The sequence below is a fragment of the Curcuma longa genome, chromosome 7 (assembly GCF_044706935.1).
Source record: "Curcuma longa cultivar G26 ecotype Majalengka, Jawa Barat chromosome 7, ITB_CL_G26_1.1, whole genome shotgun sequence".
Classification (NCBI taxonomy): Eukaryota; Viridiplantae; Streptophyta; class Magnoliopsida; order Zingiberales; family Zingiberaceae; genus Curcuma; species Curcuma longa.
The window spans coordinates 11,335,485-11,357,391 of NC_133867.1; the positions used below are offsets into that span (position 1 = coordinate 11,335,485).

The 21,907-nt window shown below is 35.9% G+C and overlaps 1 protein-coding gene across 6 annotated transcripts in view; it reads left to right on the plus strand.

The window, feature by feature from the left end:
- The window catches only part of LOC141831441 (serine/threonine-protein kinase STY46-like), a 60,092-nt gene that overhangs the window by 29,022 nt on the left and 9,163 nt on the right, over positions 1-21,907 (plus strand). For all 6 annotated transcript variants that reach the window (XR_012602072.1, XM_074718793.1, XM_074718796.1 and 3 more), the window contains 5 exons: positions 10,014-10,147; positions 10,244-10,351; positions 10,588-10,661; positions 12,212-12,387; positions 15,715-15,810. Coding sequence is in view for 5 of the 6 variants with exons in the window: in XM_074718793.1 (XP_074574894.1) it covers positions 10,014-10,147; positions 10,244-10,351; positions 10,588-10,661; positions 12,212-12,387; positions 15,715-15,810 (588 nt within the window). In the remaining variant the exon portion in view is untranslated. The remainder of the gene's footprint in view (positions 1-10,013; positions 10,148-10,243; positions 10,352-10,587; positions 10,662-12,211; positions 12,388-15,714; positions 15,811-21,907) is intronic.

The following is a 21,907-nucleotide window of genomic DNA, read 5'->3' on the forward strand; positions in this document are numbered from 1 at the left end:
GTTCTGTTCTCCTTCAGCTTCCACTTCACAGTTGCCACCAAATCCGATCCCACCGCCTTCCTATAACGACTTTCTGAAATGGTATGAGGATCGAAAGGTCTCTGATTCCCCTCTTGCCGTTACACTCACTGGTAATTCCTTTGTTGGCGATATCTCGCTCTTCGAGTTCTTGATTCCGGGGCCACCGATCATATCACTGGTAATAGATCAGCATGGTTCGGTAGATTTGGTACTGTAATTCAATAGTTTGTCATAATTCGGAGTGAGGCTGACCATTCTGCCTTTTATCGTCATTCATCTACTAGTTGCATCTATTTAGTAGTATATGTTGATGATATTGTTATCACAGGTAGTGATCATCTCGGGATTTTACAGGTGATCTTTTCAAACATTTTTAGACAAAAGATCTTAGCAAACTCAAATATTTTTTGGAGATAGAGGTAGCACAGTCTAAAGATGAGATTATCATATCCCAAAGGAAGTATGTAATGGATATTCTAGAAGAAACAGACATGTTAAACTCAAAGACAGTTAACACACCTATGAATCCTAATGTCAAGCTCATGCCAAATCAGGGGGAGCCTCTTCCAGATCCTGAATGATACAGACGATTAGTAGGGAGATTAAGCTACCTTACTGTTACTCGTCTGTATATCTCTTTTGCAGTAAGTGTAGTAAGTCAGTTTCTCAACTCTCCATGCAAGGAACATTGAGATGCTGTAACACGCATTATCCGATATATCAGAGGTGCTCCAGAAAAGGGTCTTTTGTACGGAGACAAAGGACATACTCGAGTCGTAAGCTATTCTGATGCAGATTGAGCAGGATGTCCCATTGATAGGAAATCTACTTTTGATTTTTGTATATTTGTGGTCTATCAGAAGATAAAATCAAGAGCTAAGATTTGGAGAGGTTACACAAATGTCACTTATATGGGGAGCTTTATGCTTTATTTTCTACTTTGCATTAAGGTCGTCAACTACGTCCATTGGCACATTTGCAAAGAAGAGAAAGATGAGGTGACGAGCTATAGAGACCTCTATCGTCCAAAGAAGAAGAGAAGACATTGTGATTCATTAGATGCTCGATGACATCCTATGCTTATAAAAGAGTGTTAGTGAAAGACTTGCTATTGAGAGAGCATGCAATTAAATGAGCTAAGAGCCTCCAAATAGAAAAGCAAAAGGAGAGAAAATTTATTGTGCTAGTTGCTGTCGAGAGATCATGGAACGAATTTGTATCAGTTGGAGGTGTGCAGAAGAAGAGGCAGTGGCGGAGGAGAAGATGACTTGTATAAGTGTTATTTGGGTGTCTCGGGATGTTCAATTCTTGGATGGAACTATCCTTGTGAGACAATAAGAAACTAGAATATTTGTCATCATAGAACACAATTGGAATTTTAGGACTAACTATCAATCTACAAATAGTGATTATGGGTCAGACCTTTGCATCGTTATAAAAACTAAACTGAGAATTGAACCCACTAAGCTCTGAGTTATTGGTTCAATGGTTGGACCAGTGGATCGATTGGCCAAACAGCATGTAAAGAGCAAAATATTCGTCTGGTTGAGTCTGTTGGTGACCGACTTGGATCCACTAGTTAAACTGATTTTATTCATTAATTTTAAATTTGGGCAATGAAGAAGATTAAGAAATTATGTAACATATCACCAAAAAATTGCATTTGTTTTATTTCATTATAATTTGGTGCAAGTGATAAAAATAATTGAATATCAACTAGGAGAGTTCCATTTTGTTATAAAAATTTTTAAAAAATACTAGTACGTACTTAATCAGAATTCAGATATAAATATATATAAAAAACTTAGAACTTACTAATAAATATGAAATAATTATTGATATAAAATTAGAATAATCAACTTGCAATTCTAATTTTGATGGAGGATCTCATTTTTTTAATGTATTTATTATCATAGTAGGATAAAATATTAGAAGTGATTATTTTTATATTTCAAAGTTAATTATTTGAAATTAGAAATGAGTATTTTTTGACATTTTTAATAAAATGAAAAATTGATCTATTATTTGAAGATCAGTTTGACCAGTTGAGTTTTACTAAACCAGCTAACTGTTTTTATTTTTTGCACAAACAAGCAAACCCAACCTAGAGAAGTATTAAGTTCCCATTTTCTGGTCACGCTGGTGGTCCGATCCAGTTTTATGGACCTTTGGATGGGGAAAAAAACGAAATGATAGGGACCATTTTGGAATGGATAAGAAGTATTGTATAACCAAAATTAGGGTAAGGATTTTCAATTTAAGTCATCTTAACTTTATGTTTAAGGGAAAGAAATGGAAAAAGGGTTGTAAATATCTCCCCTCCTATAGGAAGAGAATTAACAAGAATAGCAAAAGGGCACTTGTGCGACACAAGGAGAAGGGGTGGTTGGTGTGTCGCTGGAAGAGAGGCAAGTGGTTCAGCCCAGCCACCAGAAGAGTAAGAGAGGAAAGGTAATAAAGCGAGAATAACCTTGACCTAATATTAAGAGGAAAGAGACAATGTTTTGCAATTATGGGACATATACTTATCAATAATGGTAATGGTAAGATGGTAGGCTCTAAGTTGTAGAATCTTATGAACTTGAGACAGAAGGAAGATTGATAACCTAGACAACTGCACTAGGTTTACCAAGCTAAGGCAACCACACCAGTTAATACTTCAAAAGTATAAGCATCAATTCTTTATATAGGGACTCTTCTGCTAAGCTTACTTAAGGTCAAGCAAATTGTACAAATGGACCTACAAAATGTGAATCACGCTATGATAATAATGGAATATCAGGGGTTGAGACCCTAAGTAGTTCTCTCTATCTATGTTTACTGTTGATCACTTTAAAATTACAAGTAGATTCTTAATATTATTTACATTTCTAACACTCCTCTTGAATTTGGCTTAAAATTAGAAAATCCTAATTTATCATTGAAACTAATTGATGATGTGACAACTTTAATGAGTTACACCTTTCTCTAACGAAGTGACAACGAAACTTTTTATTTTGCGATTCATAGAACACTGGATTAGAAGCTACATGCAAGAAAGCTGAGTTGTCACAATACAACTTCCTTTGTTCTTTGGGAGCATGTGTCTATCTGGAACCAACTATTTAACTCAAATCAGCGCACATGTAAGTAGAGAGTCATAGATCTATATTTTGCCTTCACAATTGACACTATGATAGTTTGTTCTTGTGAGGAAATCAAATTGCATCTTAAAGGGCATATCAGATCAATATAGATCTATAATTTATAGGAGACCTGCCCATCAGCATCAATATAATACACAATTGGAAGCTGACTTTAACCTTGATACAAAAGACCTTTCCTTAAAGCATTCTTTAGCTTTTGTAAAATTGACACAGCTTCTAAACGATCATGATGTGGGGCATGAAGAAAGTAACTGATTACACTCATTGCTGCGAGTGATATGCCTAATCATGTGATTGTGAGTAGCATAGTTTCCCTACTATTTTTCTATACCTTTCAATGATCCACTCTATCCTAACATTAGTTTTCATTTGGATCTATGCAAGTATCAACTAGATGCCAACATAGTGGTCTCCTCCAGCATATAAATGTTTATATTTCTTGGAAGATATAAATGTCTCCTTTTGAGTGAGCCACTCCTTCACTAATAAAATATCTCATATCATCTAGTTCTTTAAACTGAAAGTGGTATTGATGATAGACTTTTTGCTTTATGATCCTTGTAGATCCATAATTAGTTATAGTTATGATGATATTGTCCATTGTCCATGTAAATGATAAGAAGAATAAACTTCCCAGATATAGATGTAAGATGAATTACTAGGTGATCAGAGACACTTTTAATCATCTCGAACTGAAGGAGAGCAAAGTTGAATTTACTAAAAAACTGCCATAAGGGGATTGCATAGACCATACAAGGACTTCCTCAATTTGCATATCTTCCTGTTGAGTATTAAAATATGAAGGTTGCTATATGTATACTTCTTACATAAGATCACCATGCAAAAAGACATTCTTGATATCTAAACTAGTGAAGGGGTTGCTGAAATATGATCGACCAACGTGAGGAACAGATGGACTGAAGCAATTTTAGCCATGTGAAATGATGTTCAAGTGATCTAGACTTGAATGCATCACCATTACCTACTAATCAAGCCTTCAACCACTTACAATCCCTGTAGGTGATACCTTCTCTGTGAATACCCTTTTTGCAAACTATTAACGACTTGCCAGCAGGAAGAGCTACTGACTCTCAAGCAGCATTAGAATGTAAGGCCTGTATCTCCTTAACCATATTTTGTATCCACCATAGATGTAAACTATAGAAGCGAGAGTGCCACTGAAGTATTACATAAAATAGAGTATGAAGCTAAAGAAAAAGAAAAGAAGACAAAATAGCCAGTAACCATGCAACATAAGATACAAAATAAGAAATTAAACGAGAGGTAAAGGAATTGTGAATATCTTTCTAGAGAGCAATAGGAATATTAAAATTAGAGGCTAGATATGGAATAGGAGGTAGTGTTGGGCGAGTAATGTAGTCTCATGGGCATCAACTGTCCTCTACAGTGGAGGCTCTAGTGTTAGCAATTCTACAAGAAAAGGAACTAAAAGCATCTCCATCACAGACTCTGATTTAGATGAAGAGTTTGAAAAGAATGAAACAGACTCAAAGAAGATGACATCAACATAAACAAATACACATGTTAACTTAGGACAGTCAACTATGTCCCTTCTGAAATCATGCTTAGCTAAAGACGCTTTTGAACTAGGTGATGGTTTATCTGTGCTAGGAGGTAATAAATGGGCAAACCAAGCACATTAAAATACCAAGAATTTAGGACCAAATGGAAATAGGATTATAAAGGGGGCATGCAATGTATAAAAGAGTGTAAATTAAATTGCCATCATCCAAAATATTAGTGGGATCCCTATATGGAAGAGAAGGGTACTAGTCCCAACCTATCGTGAGTTCTTCTTTCAAGTGCACCATTCTGTTAAGGTGTATAAAGGAAAAGATAACTAACGAATAATGCTCTGGCTGAGCTAAAATTTTAGGATGAGAAACATTCTTTTTGTTATTCTTCTTAACACCATAACATATACACCAAATTGGGTTCTTAGTATAGAAGGAAAAATAATTTTTTGTTAAGAAAAACTAAGTCATTTTTTAATGCTTATCAATGAGTGGCAAAGTATTCAAAATCAATTTTAGAACATACTTGACTAGAACCACTAAGTATCAATGAAGTAAAGAGAATGATGTAGAAGCATATTTAACAACAATTTTATGACATAATTTAAATGTGTTTTCGCAACTAACAAGCTTCATACTTAGGATTCACAAGATAAGATAAAGTAGGCATTATATCTTCAAGAATAGAAGAACGCAAATAGCTAAGATGGTTGTGAGTTTGTAGGAGGAAATTTAAAGAGTTGCTACAAAAGTAGATAGAGGTGGTGTAAATAGTCGACTAAGGCCCAAGATCATGCATTATGTTAATTACCTTCTGTATCCATGAATGTTGAATGGAAACAAAATTACTAGTCAATGTATAGAGCATTTTAAAGATTTAATAAGCTTACTGTCTAATAATAAATTCAAAGTGAATTAAACACAAAAAACAAAGAATAGAGGAAAGAGATAAGAATAAACAAAGTAAGATTTACACAATGCCTTAAGTGTAAGAACAATTGACAATTTGATAAAACAACTCCTATGCTATTGGACTCGATTCTCTACTATATCTTCATCTACATTTAAAAGAATTTTATTTTATTTTATCGTTGTTAGCTAAATCTTTTTTGGTCTTTTTCTTTCTTAATTAATGTGTATATTTATTATGATATCGCATTGCCTAACTGAGCAATTTTTTAATTGCCTAAGTACATGTCCACACTATTTTAAACGAATCTCGCAGAGTTTTCTCTTAATAGGCGCAACTTGGCTTTCTCTATAATATTTTCATTTTTTATTTTTTCCGTCCTCATATGTTCGTACATCCATCTTAACATTCTTATTTTTGCAACTCATCTTTTGCTCACGTGTTCGTTTCAAAGTCCAACATTCAACTCAAAATAATATAACAGGTCTAACCGTCATTTTATAAACTTCCTTTTAAATTTTGAAGGTATCTTATAATTATAATTTTTTTTAATGCCCTCTTATATTTCAGCTATTCTACTTGTATCTTATGTAAAACATCTCTTTCAATCTTTCCTTCCTTTTGTAAAAATAATCTTAGATATTTAAAGCTCTCAGTTATAGTTACAGATAACTTATCATTTCTTATCTTAACAATTGCCTTATTACGCCTATTTCTACAAATTTAAATTTCATATATTATGTCTTTATTTTATTAAGTTTAAAACATTTTACCTTAATTGTTTTTTGCCAAGATTCGAGCTTAATATTTAAAGCTCTCATCGATCAAAGAAATATTATTTGCAAATAACATGAAACATAATAATGTATCTTGGATGTGTCCAATAAGTTCATCCATAATTAGTGTAAAAAGATATGAATTTAGAGTTAATACTTCATGTAACTCTTTTTTTATAGAAAACGTTTTGGTTAATCCACTTAGAGTCTTTACTCTTGCCATTACATCCTCGTACATGCTTCGCTTACGCCATTCTTTCTAGAAATCTCTATATAATTTCTCTTGAGATTCTGATACAAACTTTTTCAAAGTCAATGAATACTATATGTAAGTCTTGCTTCTTTTCTTGATATTTTCAATTAGTCGGCTAAGAGAATTATAACTTATGTCGTCGATCTTTTAGACATAAATTTAAATTGATTTTTGGTTACCTTGATCCTATTTCTTAATGTTTTTTTCTTCCACTCTTTCTCAAAGTTTCATGGTATGCCTCATTAGCTAATTGCCCTTATGATTCTCACAATTTTGTACATCTTTTTTATTTTTGTACAAGGGGACTAGAGTACTTACCTTCAACTCCTTTCTTAGTTTTCAATATAAGGTTGGATAACTTTGTATGTCATTCAATACTCTACTTTTTTAGGCACTTTCGTACCTTTATTAGAATATCAACTGGTCCAAACATGTTTTCATTTTGTTTCCCGGTTAATGCTTGTTCTACTTTTAAAATTTAAATTCTCTGATACAAATTTAAATTTCTATACTTCTTTGACCTACTTAAATTTTCTCAACTAAGTTGGTTACCTAAACCTTCATAATGAATGAATGTTAAATTTATAACCTAGTTAAACTTAAATTCTATGATTGATAATTATGATATTGGTAGGTAAAGTGAGTGTTATAGGATTAGAGAATGAATGAATGTTACTAGACATGCATTCAAAATCTCCCTATTCATAGATCCTAGTAGGTCTTGTGGAATATGTCATAAATGCAAGTAAAAAGTACCTTTATAAGGTAAGACAACGTCTAATTAGTGGATCCATCTATTATAGCATGTAGTCAATGAGCATGTGTATACTCCTTAATAAGAATTGTGTTCGTGATGCTAGAACCATAGGGACACGAGAGCATCCTGAATAACTGTGGTGGAAAAATGCTCATGGGTGGTATGTAGAGGATGACCTAATAGATAGCCACAAAGGAAGTAGCACATCCAAACATGGGCAAATTTTCTATAGTGTGCATTTAGGCTTGTTTTGTTTACCAGTATGACCTCAATAGCTTTACTATAGCCTTAATGATCTCCATGACCACCTCCATTGCCACGAGATCTGTTAGTGGTTTGTACAGGCTTTTGAATGGAGAGCGGGGCTACACCTATAGTTGTTTTTCACTTTCAAATAGTGTGAGGGGTTGTAACTTGCATGCGAGGACAATTATCACATGGACCCTCGACTTACTACTAACTCGGGAATAAGTTGATCAGTGGCATTGCTTGATGACCTATAGAGTTTGATTGTTGCTCAATGTTTAAGTAGAACTGCCTCTCACTCAAGGGTTTTAATCTTGTCCTATCTTGCCAGATACGGGTGAAACATTTGTTCCGCTGGTCGACCGAAATCGGCACTGACATGCTCAAGGTATTGGGCCTTCGTCGCACGGGGCTAGCGTTCTTCCTTCTGTTTTGCGTTGTGCAAGCTCCTTCCTCTTCTGACCGCAAGGCTCACGCGACTCGTCCTCAACCCTCCACGGTTGCCGCTAATGTAGGAAGAGGAAGGAGCTCATGCGATGCGGAATAGGAAGGAGCTCGCACGATGCGGAATAGGAAGGAGCTCGTGCGAACAGAAGGAGGAACATTGGTGGCGTGGAATAGGGAAGGAGGAAGAAGTGGCCTTGGGGCGGCCGTGAAGGGCTGAGGGCTTGTTGCGCGAGCTTTGCAGTTGGAAGAGGAAGGATTGCGCAATGCGAAATAGGAAGGAGCTCGTGCGTACAAAAAAAGGAACGTTGGTGGCGCAAAATAGGGACGAAGGTCGAACTTAGTCTTTTAATTAAATAACTTAGGTTAATAATTTCAATCAACTCCTAGCTATAGTCGGGATAATTTAAATATGCTTGCGCCCCCGGGGCATAGCTGAGTTGGTTACAACGGGGTAGACTTGCAGAAGAGGGCAAGGGTTCGGATCTCGGCGAAGCCGAGACAATACCCTCCTCCGTTGTGGCCAAATGTAGTTTCTCGATTTACCTCTTCACATATGGTCGTGGGGCCGACCGTGTGGGGCTGCTGGGGTGGCGGATTCCATCTTTTTGCAGAAGATAATTTAAATATGCTTAATAAAACTATCCTATTAATTTAATATATATATAATAATTTTTTTATTATTTATTTTTTTTAAATATTTAGATTAAATTTTTTTATTTTTAGTTAATATGTTTTATATTTAAAAAATACCAAAATCATATTGGCACGGTACAATACGGTGCTAAAACCGTATCGTTTCGGTCCAAGATTGAAACCGTATCATTTCGGTCTAAGATCAAAACTTCAGCACGGGTCGAGATTTTATATCTTGCTCACTGCACAAGGAGCAATAGGGGGAGGGGCTTGATGCTCTCTGAAAGATGGACGCTTTCACTATTGCTACTTATAAAGGGAAGAAAATCAACACTGTCTGTTGGTATCCACAATGTGAGGAAGGATGAAGGTGAGTCTACAACATGTGATGAGAATATGTACTTGGCAGCAGAGCCTCTTTCCATTTAAGCTTGATATGAGAGGCTCTGTATGGAGGAAGAGGCTTGGATGCAGCATGATCGGAGACAGCGACTCAACCTTTCAGCCACTGAATTGCATCAAAGAGTCCTCTTTCCATAATGGAAAGTGGTAGTAGGCCCTAGAAGTGGTCAGGATATTTGATTGATTGATCAATATGATTATATAAATCAACCATTTGATTGGTTAAGATTTGTTCAACACCAGCAATGAGATTATCACGTCAACGAGAACAGCTTTGATTCATGGGGAGACAAGTTGGATATGATACATAGTCCTCTCTACTTATGTTTGCTATTCGTTAGTTTAAAATTACAACTTGGTCCTCCACATTGTACACTATTCACAACTAAGTCCCTGACACACTCATTAATTGTATTTTAATCCAATGTTCAAAGTCTCATTTATGCTGGGTTTTTTCATTCCTCGATTGCAATGAACTGCACTAGTGGTTTTGTATGGCATACCAAGTTGGTGCCAGTCACAATATTTCATGAGCTGATGGAGCTAGATCTTGGCATGGAAATGTTACAATTATTTGGTATTGAGTTTAGTTGAACCTGTTAAGCATACCTATTAAATGATCCAAGTTTGCAAGAATGTGGACCAGTTAAGGTATCATTTTATGCACTTGAGTGCTATGTCATCATTTTTATTAATTTAGTGGTAACCTGTGTTTTTCTTCGAGAAACTCTACCAAGTAATCATGGATATTGTATTATCTATACTTGCTTCCTTGAGAAGCTGAGAGTTTATCATGTTCGAGAAAGTGAGAAAGGGGGGGGGGGGGGGGGGGGGGGGGGGGGGATATGGAATACTAATGAAACAATCACTTTGATTTGTTTTTACAGGGTTCCTGGTCTGGTTCATCTCATTCTTCAGCCTCAGAGAGGATACTTGCTGTTGGAAAAGCTGGTGAGTGGGAAATCGACAGAAGATCATTGAAAACAGGAGAGAAAATTGCATCTGGGTCTTGTGGAGATCTGTGAGTTAAATAATCACCTTGTATTTCTGAAAGTAGAAATGGTGAACCAGGTTAATGCTTTTGTTTTGTGCGCATTGGGGCATAAAAATGTTGTAGGTATCGTGGCAGTTATTTAGGGCAGGATGTTGCCATTAAAATTATCAGATCTGATCTTCTCAATGATTCTCTGCTACAAGAGTTCCAGCAAGAAGTATTTATTCTAAAGTAAGTGATTCATCTTTCTCCATATTATATCATGCTTATAGTATTATGGTAGCTTGTTACTCCATAATACAACTTGCCATGGTATGATGGATGAAATTATATAAGTTCTCGATTTTTTCTTTACTTTTGACCTTTATGTTTTTTTTTGCTCATCACAAAGATTGCTTGATTCTTTCTTTTAGTGCCCTTTGTTCTTGTTAGCTTCTTTTGGTTCTTATCATTGGGAATTCTTCCAGGAATGTCCAACATGAAAATGTTGTTCGTTTTATTGGTGCGTGCACAAAACCTCCACAACTTTGCATTGTAACAGGTAATCTTTGGCATCAATTGAATACTGAGGCAAATCACTGACAAGATAGACTCAGTGCATATGCACATGAATGAGCTGCTTTTTGAGGATGTTATGCTGTGTTGATCTGCTCTGTTTGCTCATTCTTTTGTTTTCTGAAATCAGTCCCAATTTATCTGGATATTTTGTCTTTTTCTGTGTAGTAGTTATTTTTAAGGTTGTCTGATTGCCCTGATGTAACTCAATGTTTAAGTGAATATTTATTTTCAAAAATAATTTTGAATCAACAATTTGATCTTATTATGTTTTCTTCATTTTATGTTCACAGCTTGAGTTTTACAATAATATGTATCTATGAATTTCTTTTTTCTTCATTTTACAGGTAATAAGAAAGGACTAGTTTAACTATTTATTAAATCTTCATTTGTTCATTGTTATAATTTGAATGTTCATATATGTGATTTTGTTGCATACAAATACAATAATATAAATATAACTTTTATACTAAAACTTTTGGATTTCTGTCAATCAAATCTTAAGTATGGTACGAGAGGATTGTTGATGTGTTCAAATTTTATTCACTCACCTTTCCATTATGAGCTGCTTGTGCAAAGTCCGTTGTTTGAATTAGACATCCTTGTAGTTCTGCATAATTGAGCTTGGTTTGAACTATTAGTGAGTAGGGATGTAAACTGTTATCCTATGGTCGAGCCATCTCCTAAGAGCTTTGTCCTTTATCTTAAAGGGCCCATCCAATCTACCGACAGATTATAAAGCGGCAGAGTGACTCTTTTTTATTATATTTGCATCAGTAAGTGTGTGTGTGCACATGAGGGAGCCAATCCTAGTTTTATACAAAAATAGTTGATTCAGTTCAGTTACTGACTCCAGTTCAATGTTTTAAAATAGGAACCATTTGAGTATCACATATCTTGATTTGATAACAATGTATGTTTATATACAAATCTTAGAATGATTATTAGGTAAACTACTAAATAACCCCTTAAATTTTAATCCACATATCATTTTGCACATATTCTTTTTTTGGGTTCAACCTTCAATGTAATTCTTAAACTGTATTTTTTTTTGTCAATCAGTAGGAGTTAGATAAATTTGACAGTAATCTTACATGGCAGTATAATGAATGGGCATAATGTATGTCATAAGTTTCATGATATGTATAAACAATTACTGTTTCTCATATTAGTACCCAAACTATAACCTTGTTTCATAAGTACATTTATTTGTTTAAGGTATGAATCCTTTATTTATGTGTCTGCAAGGTGCATACGCTCTCTAGTTTGATCAAGGGAATGAAAAAATTGAGGTAGTGTTTGTTTTTGATCACTTTCCGGTCCCATAAAAAAAAAGTGTATTGCAGATATCTAGATTTAGAGAGACCATCGTAGATTATATTTCCTTGGTTTATCTGTGGCTCTGTTTTCAGAAAATCCTTCTCATTTTTATGTTATATTTCATGCTGGATGCTGAACTACTCCATCATACTTGCTGATGATTTTCCAACATCCTTTTGTATTGCACTTATCTGGCACATGTTTATTGTCTTACAGAGTACATGCAAGGAGGAAACTTGTACGACTATTTGCATAAGCAGCATAACATCCTTGAACTTTCTATGTTGCTGAAATTTTCTATTGATGTCTGCAAGGGGATGGAATATTTACATAATAACAATATTGTTCATAGAGACTTGAAGACAGCCAACTTACTCATTGATAGTAATTTTGTATGATTCTTTTGCCAGTAGAGTTATTTTGTCATTGTACTATTTTTCCTTGATATGTTCTTTGTTCTGATCAACTTAATAAAAAGTTTCAGAATGCTCAAAGCATATGCTATCTTTATACTAATTTAGTCACATGCCTTCCTAAAACTTCATCTTTTAGCTATGTAGATAAATTAGGCACTTTCTTAACAGAAGTTTCTGGATTATTAATCAAACTCAGCAAGATCAATAGCAGGCTGGTTATTGTCTATGGAATAAACAACTTTTGAAGGCAAATTTGCTCATGGTATCACATCAAGGGAGTTCTTTGTGAGGCCCTTCTGGGGATGTGAACAAAGGTTCTCGTGTAGTATGCTGCCTCACTATTGGATACAACCTGGGTAGTAACTTGGTTAGAGGCTTCTCCATTGCTTAATTTAGCACTATAAAAGTGGAAAAGCATGGATGGAATTGAAGTCCAGAGAGTCTAGTCTATTAGCAAAATCATTTTACCTTATTTAATGAGAGATGACCATGACCCCCCATCTTATTTTATGTTTTATCTTTGAAAGGAACATATAGACATTGAGGATTCCACTTTTTGTAAAAAAATGCCAAAGTTTGGAATTTTGTTTTATCCATGAGGAACCATCCATAGAAGGCTATTTTGACTTTAGATTATGGTGGATGATTGATTAGAGTTGCTGCACTTATATCAGTGGCAACTTTGTGACTTGGAGAAGCAAAAACAAAATGTAAATCTGGACGTTATGAGTCATCATGCCTCAAGAATTTACTTCATTGTTTAAGGATTAAAAAGATCAAGAGGATGTTATTTTCTAATAACAAGTTGACCATTAGCATTTCAGACAATCCAGTATAAGATGACATGATAAAGCACGTGGAAATTGAATGTTTATACAAGAGAAGCTTAATGCAGGGAAAACCTGTCGTGCTTTTGGTCAGAACAAATTGCAAACATGCTGACCAAAGCAGTGCCATTAGAATAAAATTGTATGAGTACTATGCCAGCGGCGCTGACACATGCACCATTGAGGAAGAGTAGGAGCTGGCAGGAAAAGAGGAGGGTGAGCAGCAACAACAGTATAAGAAGCAGAATCACAGGTCCTAGAAGAAATAAAAAAAGAAGACCTGTCACAGACCGCGTGGCTCATGGAAGAAGAAAAAGGTGGTCATGGTTTGAGGAAGAACCAACAACACATGAAGAAGCAAAGTTTAACTTGGAGCCTAACCTTCTCTAGTTGCAGTCGTATAGAAGACGGGGGTGAGGAAAATGCAGCAGGAAGGATTCTCCTTGCAGAAGACACTCCACATTTGCCCCAGCTGCAGTCATGTAGTAGGTAATCATGAGGAAGACACAGCAAGGATGATTCGCCTTGCAGAAGAGACTCACTTTCTTTTCCTTCATTCATTGTTGTCTCTCTTGCAGAAGAACCAGCAACACAAAGGTGTGGCCACGGCTTGCAGCATGAACAATTGCCCCACAGAAGACACTCCCACCTGTTCTGCTTGCGTACTCTGTATTGAGGCTTCTTGTGTGCCAGTTGATGGGCAGAATGAAAAATTCCGCCCATATTGATTGACATGGAATGAAATTTGACAATGGTAATTAATGCCCCATATAAAATTGTTGGTGAAACTATAGAAGGTCAAGATGTCTGATTGGTTGATGGGATTATCAAGACTTTGACTAATGTGTATCATGTTCTTGATGTGAAGAGGAATCTGATTTTTCCAAGTAGAGTAGTAAGAGGATTAGAGTACATTGGAGGTAGAATCTTAAAAGTGGTCTAGATATTAGCACATGTGACCTGTTCACATGGATGAAAGAGGTTCAATTGAGTTGAGGGCTTTCATGTGTGGCAGTAAACCAATAAGTTAGATGATAGACACTTACAGCAAGCAGAATAAAGACAATTGTAGCACAGAGCATCAGACTTGTACTTTATGTGACATCAACACAATTTTTAATAGGTCTGTTAAGTTTCCTATAATAGTTGGAATATGGTATATGCCCACCTGATACATTATTATTCTAGACTTGATGGGTGTACCGACTTGTGTGTGTTGGGGGGGGGGGGGGGGGGGGGGGGGGGGGGGGGGGGGGGGGGCATGAGGAAGGAAGAAGTTGCAATCATGATATAGACATTTAAGTAGAGAAATCAAAATATGTCTAACTTGTTAATGACTGATAATTTAGACTTTCATCTACTCCCTTTGTGCTTGTGTCAGACGCCCTGCACTTTGACATTCATTGATCCCATATAAAACATTTGAGGTGTCATCCACTTAGATCCACACTTTGCTGGATACATATATTTGACTCTAACATAGCTCTTGCCTATGCAGATGTTGAAGTGTCTGGTAGTTAACCCCTTCTAAAGTGTCTGCACAAACTTCTTTTAGAGTACACAAAACTATCATGTAGGGGAGATATATGTGGTTGAATTGTTTTGGAAGCTAAACTGTTTTTTTTCTCTGTTGATCCTGAGGTCAAGCATTGATTGTTGGCCCCCAAGCGAAGTATATCATATTTATACATTGAATTGAAGAATTTTAGATCGGTCTGCCAGTTACTAACCTTTGAAGAGTCGCACATGTTAGGTCATACTAGATTAGGTCCACAGATTAGTATCATGAGGCATTGCAACAGAAGGTTCTGAACAGAAGTGAATTGATCCTGACCAAGCCAATAGTGGGCATCATCTGCAGGCAAGACCCATTAGGATTTCTTTTTACCATACGTGGTTTAGGGTTTATGGATGAGCAAATGCATGTTTCCTTAAAAACATATGCAGTGCAAGAAAATATAAGGATGCTGTGAGGACATTGTAGTGAGTGCCATCATCATTGTATCATCATCGTCCTCTACAAATGTATATATATCTTTTTATGCAATTATTACTTGAATGAGTTCTCTTTTCTGAACTATGTTTTTTCCCCTCTGGATTTCTACGTAAAACATTGTCATTGATTTACACGTGTTTCTCTTTTGTATATCTTCATAACAAACTGGTATTTCCTAACAGTGGTAAACCAAGTATCATTCTTACTATTGCATGGCCACTTTCCCCATCCACAGGCAAAAAGTTACTTCCTCTGGAATCTGTCATTCCTGCTATTTCTTATTGTGGTTTTCTTATTCAGAGCAATTGAAAAAGTGCCTTTTTGTATTTAATCTATTAGATCATTTCGGTTATATCGATATTTTAAATCTGCATATTGTTATTTGTAACATATTTATTCTTTTCTGCAAAATATTACAAGCATTGCAAATCGATTTCCTCATTTTTGTTGAGGCCTTCTATTCATTATTGTTTTCTATAGGTTGTGAAAGTAGCAGATTTTGGTGTTGCTCGTATTCAGAATCAGGGTGGCATCATGACAGCAGAAACTGGAACATATAGGTGGATGGCTCCTGAGGTATCTTTTGTACCTCATTTCTTTATACTAAAGATTCAGTGAGAAGATTATCTGTAGCCAACTGTTTACTTTGCAGACTGGCTACCATGTCCTGTTTAAACTGATAACAAATTTATGCATTTTTAGGAAGCTTCTTCTAGGTCTCTTTATTCAGCAAGTCTAACTGATTCACCATCATCCAACTAGAGAATAAATAAATTACCAACGGACCTGTTAGCCTCTTTAAATAGTTCTGTAATGGTTCAAAGTTGTTTAAAAATAAGAACTTATTAATTGCACTCTTTTCTAGAATATTTTACTAGAAACCAAGGAGTTCTTATCTGCGATACTAATTTTTATTCTCTTAACATCGAATCTTTAATTTCTGAGTGATCATCAAATTTCTTTACCCTAATCCATTTCATTTGAGGGTAGACAACAATCATTTAAATTTTCGAGTCCCTTTGTACTTAAATCTCTCCATAAGAAATGCACGTATTTGTTTCACCTCCTGTTGAGTAGATCTGTCACATCCACGACTCACTATGGTATCTTCTTGTTTGGTTTTCTTGTTTACACTTTAAAATTTTCTACATTGATCAGAATGTATTTTATAAACGCTGCATTTTGTGCACATGGATTTTTTTAAAGAGAAAGAAAGGGATAAACCTGACATGGCTGGGGGCTGAAACAAACCCAAGACCTTGGAAATATTTTCCAAGGTCATTATCAGCTAGCTGGCTGGTATCTTCATCTTGTGCATGTGGCTAACTATGGGAATATTTTTTTTCAAAACGAATGGACTAGGAGAAATTGAAACTTTTAAACAATGCCTAATACGAGAGTGAATTTCTTGGTTATGGGGTTTTTCCATGGACAAAACTTATTCCATGGTTATTCTTTTGCCATTGGTTATTCTATGGTATACAGGAGAAACATTTGAGTCTTGGAAACTGTATCATTGTTATTAACTTGCATTCCCAATTAGTTGCTCATGTGATTAAGTGTATTTTGATCTGCATTGAAGCTGGCCTGAAAAATATTGGGAGGAATGAGTATGCAATTCTAAGAAAACTCGTGTAGTTAAAATCTTGATGTGTTTATCATTATAAAATGAAAAGGTCAATATCGTTCTGAAATAACAAATGATAGTATCATATTGGGTTTTTCTGAATATTTCAAAGTATATTGGATATTTTCATACTTAAAGAACATCCAATGAGAAATGCCTGCCAATAATTTTTGTCCTTTGAATTGCTCATGTTAGTGTAGTTGATGATGAAGGCGTATGCAAAGGATAATCCTTTTTTCAGAGAAAGTCCAATGACAGGAATAGGTAAGGAGTGAAGGAAAAAAGGAGAATAATGGAAAATATATAAGAAGAGTGAAAGATAGGAGAGCAAATAATATCAGTGAAGGAAAATTCCAGTAGAAGACAACTGTCTGGTTTGAATGTTGAATTACAATTATGCAACTGTTCAACCAGATGCTTCAAGCAAAACGGATGCATGTTGACAGATGCAGAGAATTTTCGGTCTAGTCAATTGTCTCGACCATTAGGATGGTTGTAGTTGACGATCCAGTTAATCGACTTATTGGTGACAAAAAACAAAACAAAAATTGAAAGCTGAAGAGATTGAAGGATATAAAAGGAGGACCAAGGGGAGCATTCAAAGACTAGAGTTCAAAGGCTAGAGTCCATGCTTATTGTTTTTAATCTTCTAGCTCTCTTTTATACTCGTAGCTTTAATCTTCTTTACCTTTACTTGTTCCTCGTCTTGTAAAGAAGATTATAAGATATCCCTCCACATATGGAAGACGTCTAAGAAGGAGAAAGAGTACTGAGCTTTGGAGAGTGACTTGCTAAAGATTCATATGCCATGGAGTAGAAATGAGAGTTCCGAACCACATTACATCGGCATGCTAGCGTTTGCAGTCTCGTTGCATTTCCTCTACGTTAATTGTCTTTGGTTGACCTTGTTAAGGTATTAGTAAGAGTACGTTTTCAAATAAAATGTTATTCACCCCCCTTTAACCATTTAGCCACTTTCCTTCACGGTCTTAACAGACCTTGTTATTGATCCTACCATGGCCAAGAAGCCTAAATGCAGATTTTAAGTGGGATTTTGCTTTTAAAGAACTCTGAATCTTAATACCTCTAGATTGCTAAAGTTTTCCAGAAAATCTTGTCTTTATTTCAATAACCTTGCCGCTTTTATATATGTTACATATTCCTGTTTAAGGAATTAAAATCATATAATATATCCTAATTAATTATAACTATTATCAAATAAAATCTTCCTAATTATACAATATCAAATCAAATCTGCAATCAAATCAGACCAACAGTAAATCTGCCTTGATTGGTTTTCCACACTCCTCCTCAATCAAGGTGGTAGATGTTTTCCAACCCAAGAATCGTGTTCATCTTACTTAGATTAGGTCTGAACAAGGTCTTGGTAAGGATATCAGTTGCTTGATACTTTGATGGAATATAGTTGAGGGTGATTGACTTATCTTCAATTTTGTCGTTGATGAAATATCGATCAATCTCCACATGTTTGGTATGATCATAGTGGATAGGATTCCTGGCAATTGCGATAGCTGACTGGTTGTCGCATAGGATTTGAGTAGGGCTTGATGTCTCAACTTTAAATCGTTTAGCAACCGCTTTAGCCATATCCCCTCGCAAATCCCTGAGGCTAGTGCTCTAAACTCAGCTTCTGCACTACTTCTAGCGACCACTGTTTGCTTCTTACTTAGCCATACTAGGTTTCCTCATATGAAAGGGCAATAACTTGATGTAGACCTTCTATCATTTGGAGACCCTGCCCAATCAGCATCAGTATATACTTCGAAAGATTTGCTATTTGATTTCTTGAACGTAAGACCTTTCCCTAGATCTTTCATCAGCATCGGTATATACTTCAAAAGATTTGCTATCTGATTTCTTGAACATAAGACCTTTCCCTAGATCTTTCTTTAGGTATCTCAATATACGATTCACTGCCTTTATGTGGTCCATAGATGGATTATTTAGAAACTGACTCACCTGACTCACTGAAAAACTTATATTCGGATGCGTATGAGTTAAGTAGATCAACTTACCCACTAACCATTGGTATTGTCCCTTGTCAGCCGCTAATTCATCAGTTCTAGGCATAAACCTATTATTGGTTCCATGGGAGTTTCAACCGGCTTGCATCCATTCATTTTAGTTTCCCGTAACAGATCAAGTATGTATTTTCGTTGGTAACTGATATGCCATTATTGCTTCGTGCCACTTTCATTCCTAAGAAATACTTTAGGTGCCTCAAGTCTTTGATCTCGAATTCTTTGGACATGTGCGACTTGAGTCTTCTAATTTCATCACTATAATTTCCTGAAAGGATAATGCCATCAACATACATGATCAAAATTGTGATTTTCCTATCTGGGAAGTGCTTTAGTGAACAAAGTGTGATCAATTTGTGATTGAGAGTATCCATCATTCTTTAAAACTTTTGTGAATTTGTCAAACCATGCTTTTGTTGACTGTTTCAACTCATACAATGTCTTTCTGAGTTTGCATACTTTTCCTTATGTATCACTTGTCTTAAAGCTAGTTGGGATGTTCATATATACTTCTTCAGTCAAGTCTCCATTAAGGAAGAGATTTTTAACATTGAGCTGATAGAGTTGACTACTCCAAGTTGGCAGCGATGGATAGTAGAACACGAACTGTGTTGAGTTTAGTCATTGACGTAAAAGTCTCATGCTAATCAATTCCATATGATTGAGTATATCCTTTCGCCACTAGGCGTGCTTTGTACCAGTCTATGCTTCCATCTGCATTTTGTTTAATTGAGAACAATCACTTACACCTCATAGTTTTCTTTCCTGGTGGTGGCTTTGTTATCATGCACATGCCATTCTTTTCTAGTGCATTATATTCCTCGAAAGTCGCCTTCTTCCATTCAACAATTTTAAGAGCTTCATCCACAGAGTTAGGATTACTGATTCTATCTAAAGAGGTAACAAATGCATGAAACGATGGTGATAGCTTCATGTAGGAGATGCAACTGTAAAGAGGGTGTTGAGTGCACAATCTTATACATTTCCTGTGTACGATTGGTAGATTTAATGTAAACTCCAGCTGTGCACTAGAATCTGGTCTCTTGTTGTGATTTAAGTTCCTCTTGGCAGTGTTGAGATATTACCGACACTCGATGTTTTCTTCTTTCATACACCTGTAGAGTAGGAGGATAAGGATGATGATTATCAAGATTTGGAGATAGTGGATGAGGATGGTGATTATCAAGATTTGGAGATGGTGGATCACCAGATTTTGGGGAAGGTTGAATGGAAGACTCAAATGATGATGGCCCAAGAAAGGATGCCCACTCCCAATACTACAATTCACTGGTATTGTTCTCCCCCTGAATTGTAGTATTAGAGTAGTAAGGGATAGTCTCAAAGAATGTAACATCCATAGTGTTGTAGAACTTTTTAGTGACTGGTGAATAACATTTGTATCCTTTTTGGTTAGAGGAATAACCAAGAAAGATACATTTATGAGGCCAAGCATCAAACTTGCCTCAATATTGAGAGTGAATATGCACAAAAGCGATGCAACCAAAAATTTTGAGCGGAATGTCGAAGATAAGGCGAGATTGGGGAAACAATTTTTTGTAGTATCTGTAATGGAGTGCGGTGTTTGAGAACTTGAGAGAGCAGACGATTTATGAGGTATGTAGCAGTGAGGATTGCTTCTCCCAAAATGTGATTGGGGTATTAGCTTGAAATAGTAGGGATCGACTTACCTTAAGAATGTGACAATTTTTCTGTTTGGCTACACCATTTTGTTGTGATGTGTCAACACAGGAGCTTTGTTGGATAATTCCATGAGATTTGAGATATGAACCAAGATCAGAATTGAAAAAATCTTTGGCAGTGTCGGTTTTGAGTATTTAAATATTACATTTGAATTGGTTTCTGACCATGACATGGAAGTTTTGGAAGATGTGCTTGGCTTCTGATTTGTCTTTCATTAGAAATGCCTAACATAATTTAGTGTGGTCATCAACCAATAGTAGGAACCACCTTGCGCCTGTGAGACTGGGGGTATGAAATGGTCCCCAGATATCACTATGGATGAGAGAACAAGGATGTATGAACTTATATTGTCTGGGAGAGTAAGTGTTTCGAGTATGTTTTGCAATTTGACAAACTTAGCATTAAAACAAATTCGTATTTTTATTATTTAAGAGTGAGGGAAATAAGTACCTTAAGTATGAAAAATTAGGATGACCAAGTCTAAAGTGCCACATCATAATATTACGTTCTTTATTGGACTGACTATTATCATCGGGACTTAATTGACATTTGTGACTAAATAGCTTGAAGATGGATAGACATTAAGGAAGTAAAGACCTTCATGAAACTCAACACTGCCAATCGTCTTCCTGATGTGCAAGTCCTGGAACACACAAGAGTTAGAAAAGAATTTAATTTCACAGTTGAGATCTTTATTTAATCTACTAAGAGATACAAGATTACAATCAAGGTCAGGAATAAATAACACAGAATATAGAATTAGTGTGTTTGAGAGATGAACGGTTCCTATCCTAACTACTTTAGCACATGCCCCATTTGCTATACGCACCGATTGGGGTTTGTCACATAGGAAAAGTGGAGAAAAGTGATCTATCACCTGTCATGTGCTTCGAATTGTTAGAACCCACAATCCAAGGGAAGCAAGTAGATGTGTGCATTGTTGATGAAGACGATATGCTTGCCTTCTGGATGAGTTATTGGAGAATATCAAATTGTTTCTTAGGAAAAGGAACTAAGTTGTCACACTGTGTTGTAGGTGTGACTACACCATTTCTCTTTACTTTGCGATCTTGGGAAGGTTTCCAATCCGTTGGTTTCTCATGAAGCTTCCAACATGTGCCTTTGGTGTGTCTTTGCTTTCGATAGTAGTCACACCATGGGTGTCCCTTCCTTGGTCGATTGTCATTGGTGTTGTGAGTAGAATTCCGAACAGTTAGAGCACTTGCTTCAATTGACTTGAGAGGTTGAATTTCGGAGTTTGGTTGTCCTAACATTACCCTCATACGATTTTCTTCGCTTCGGA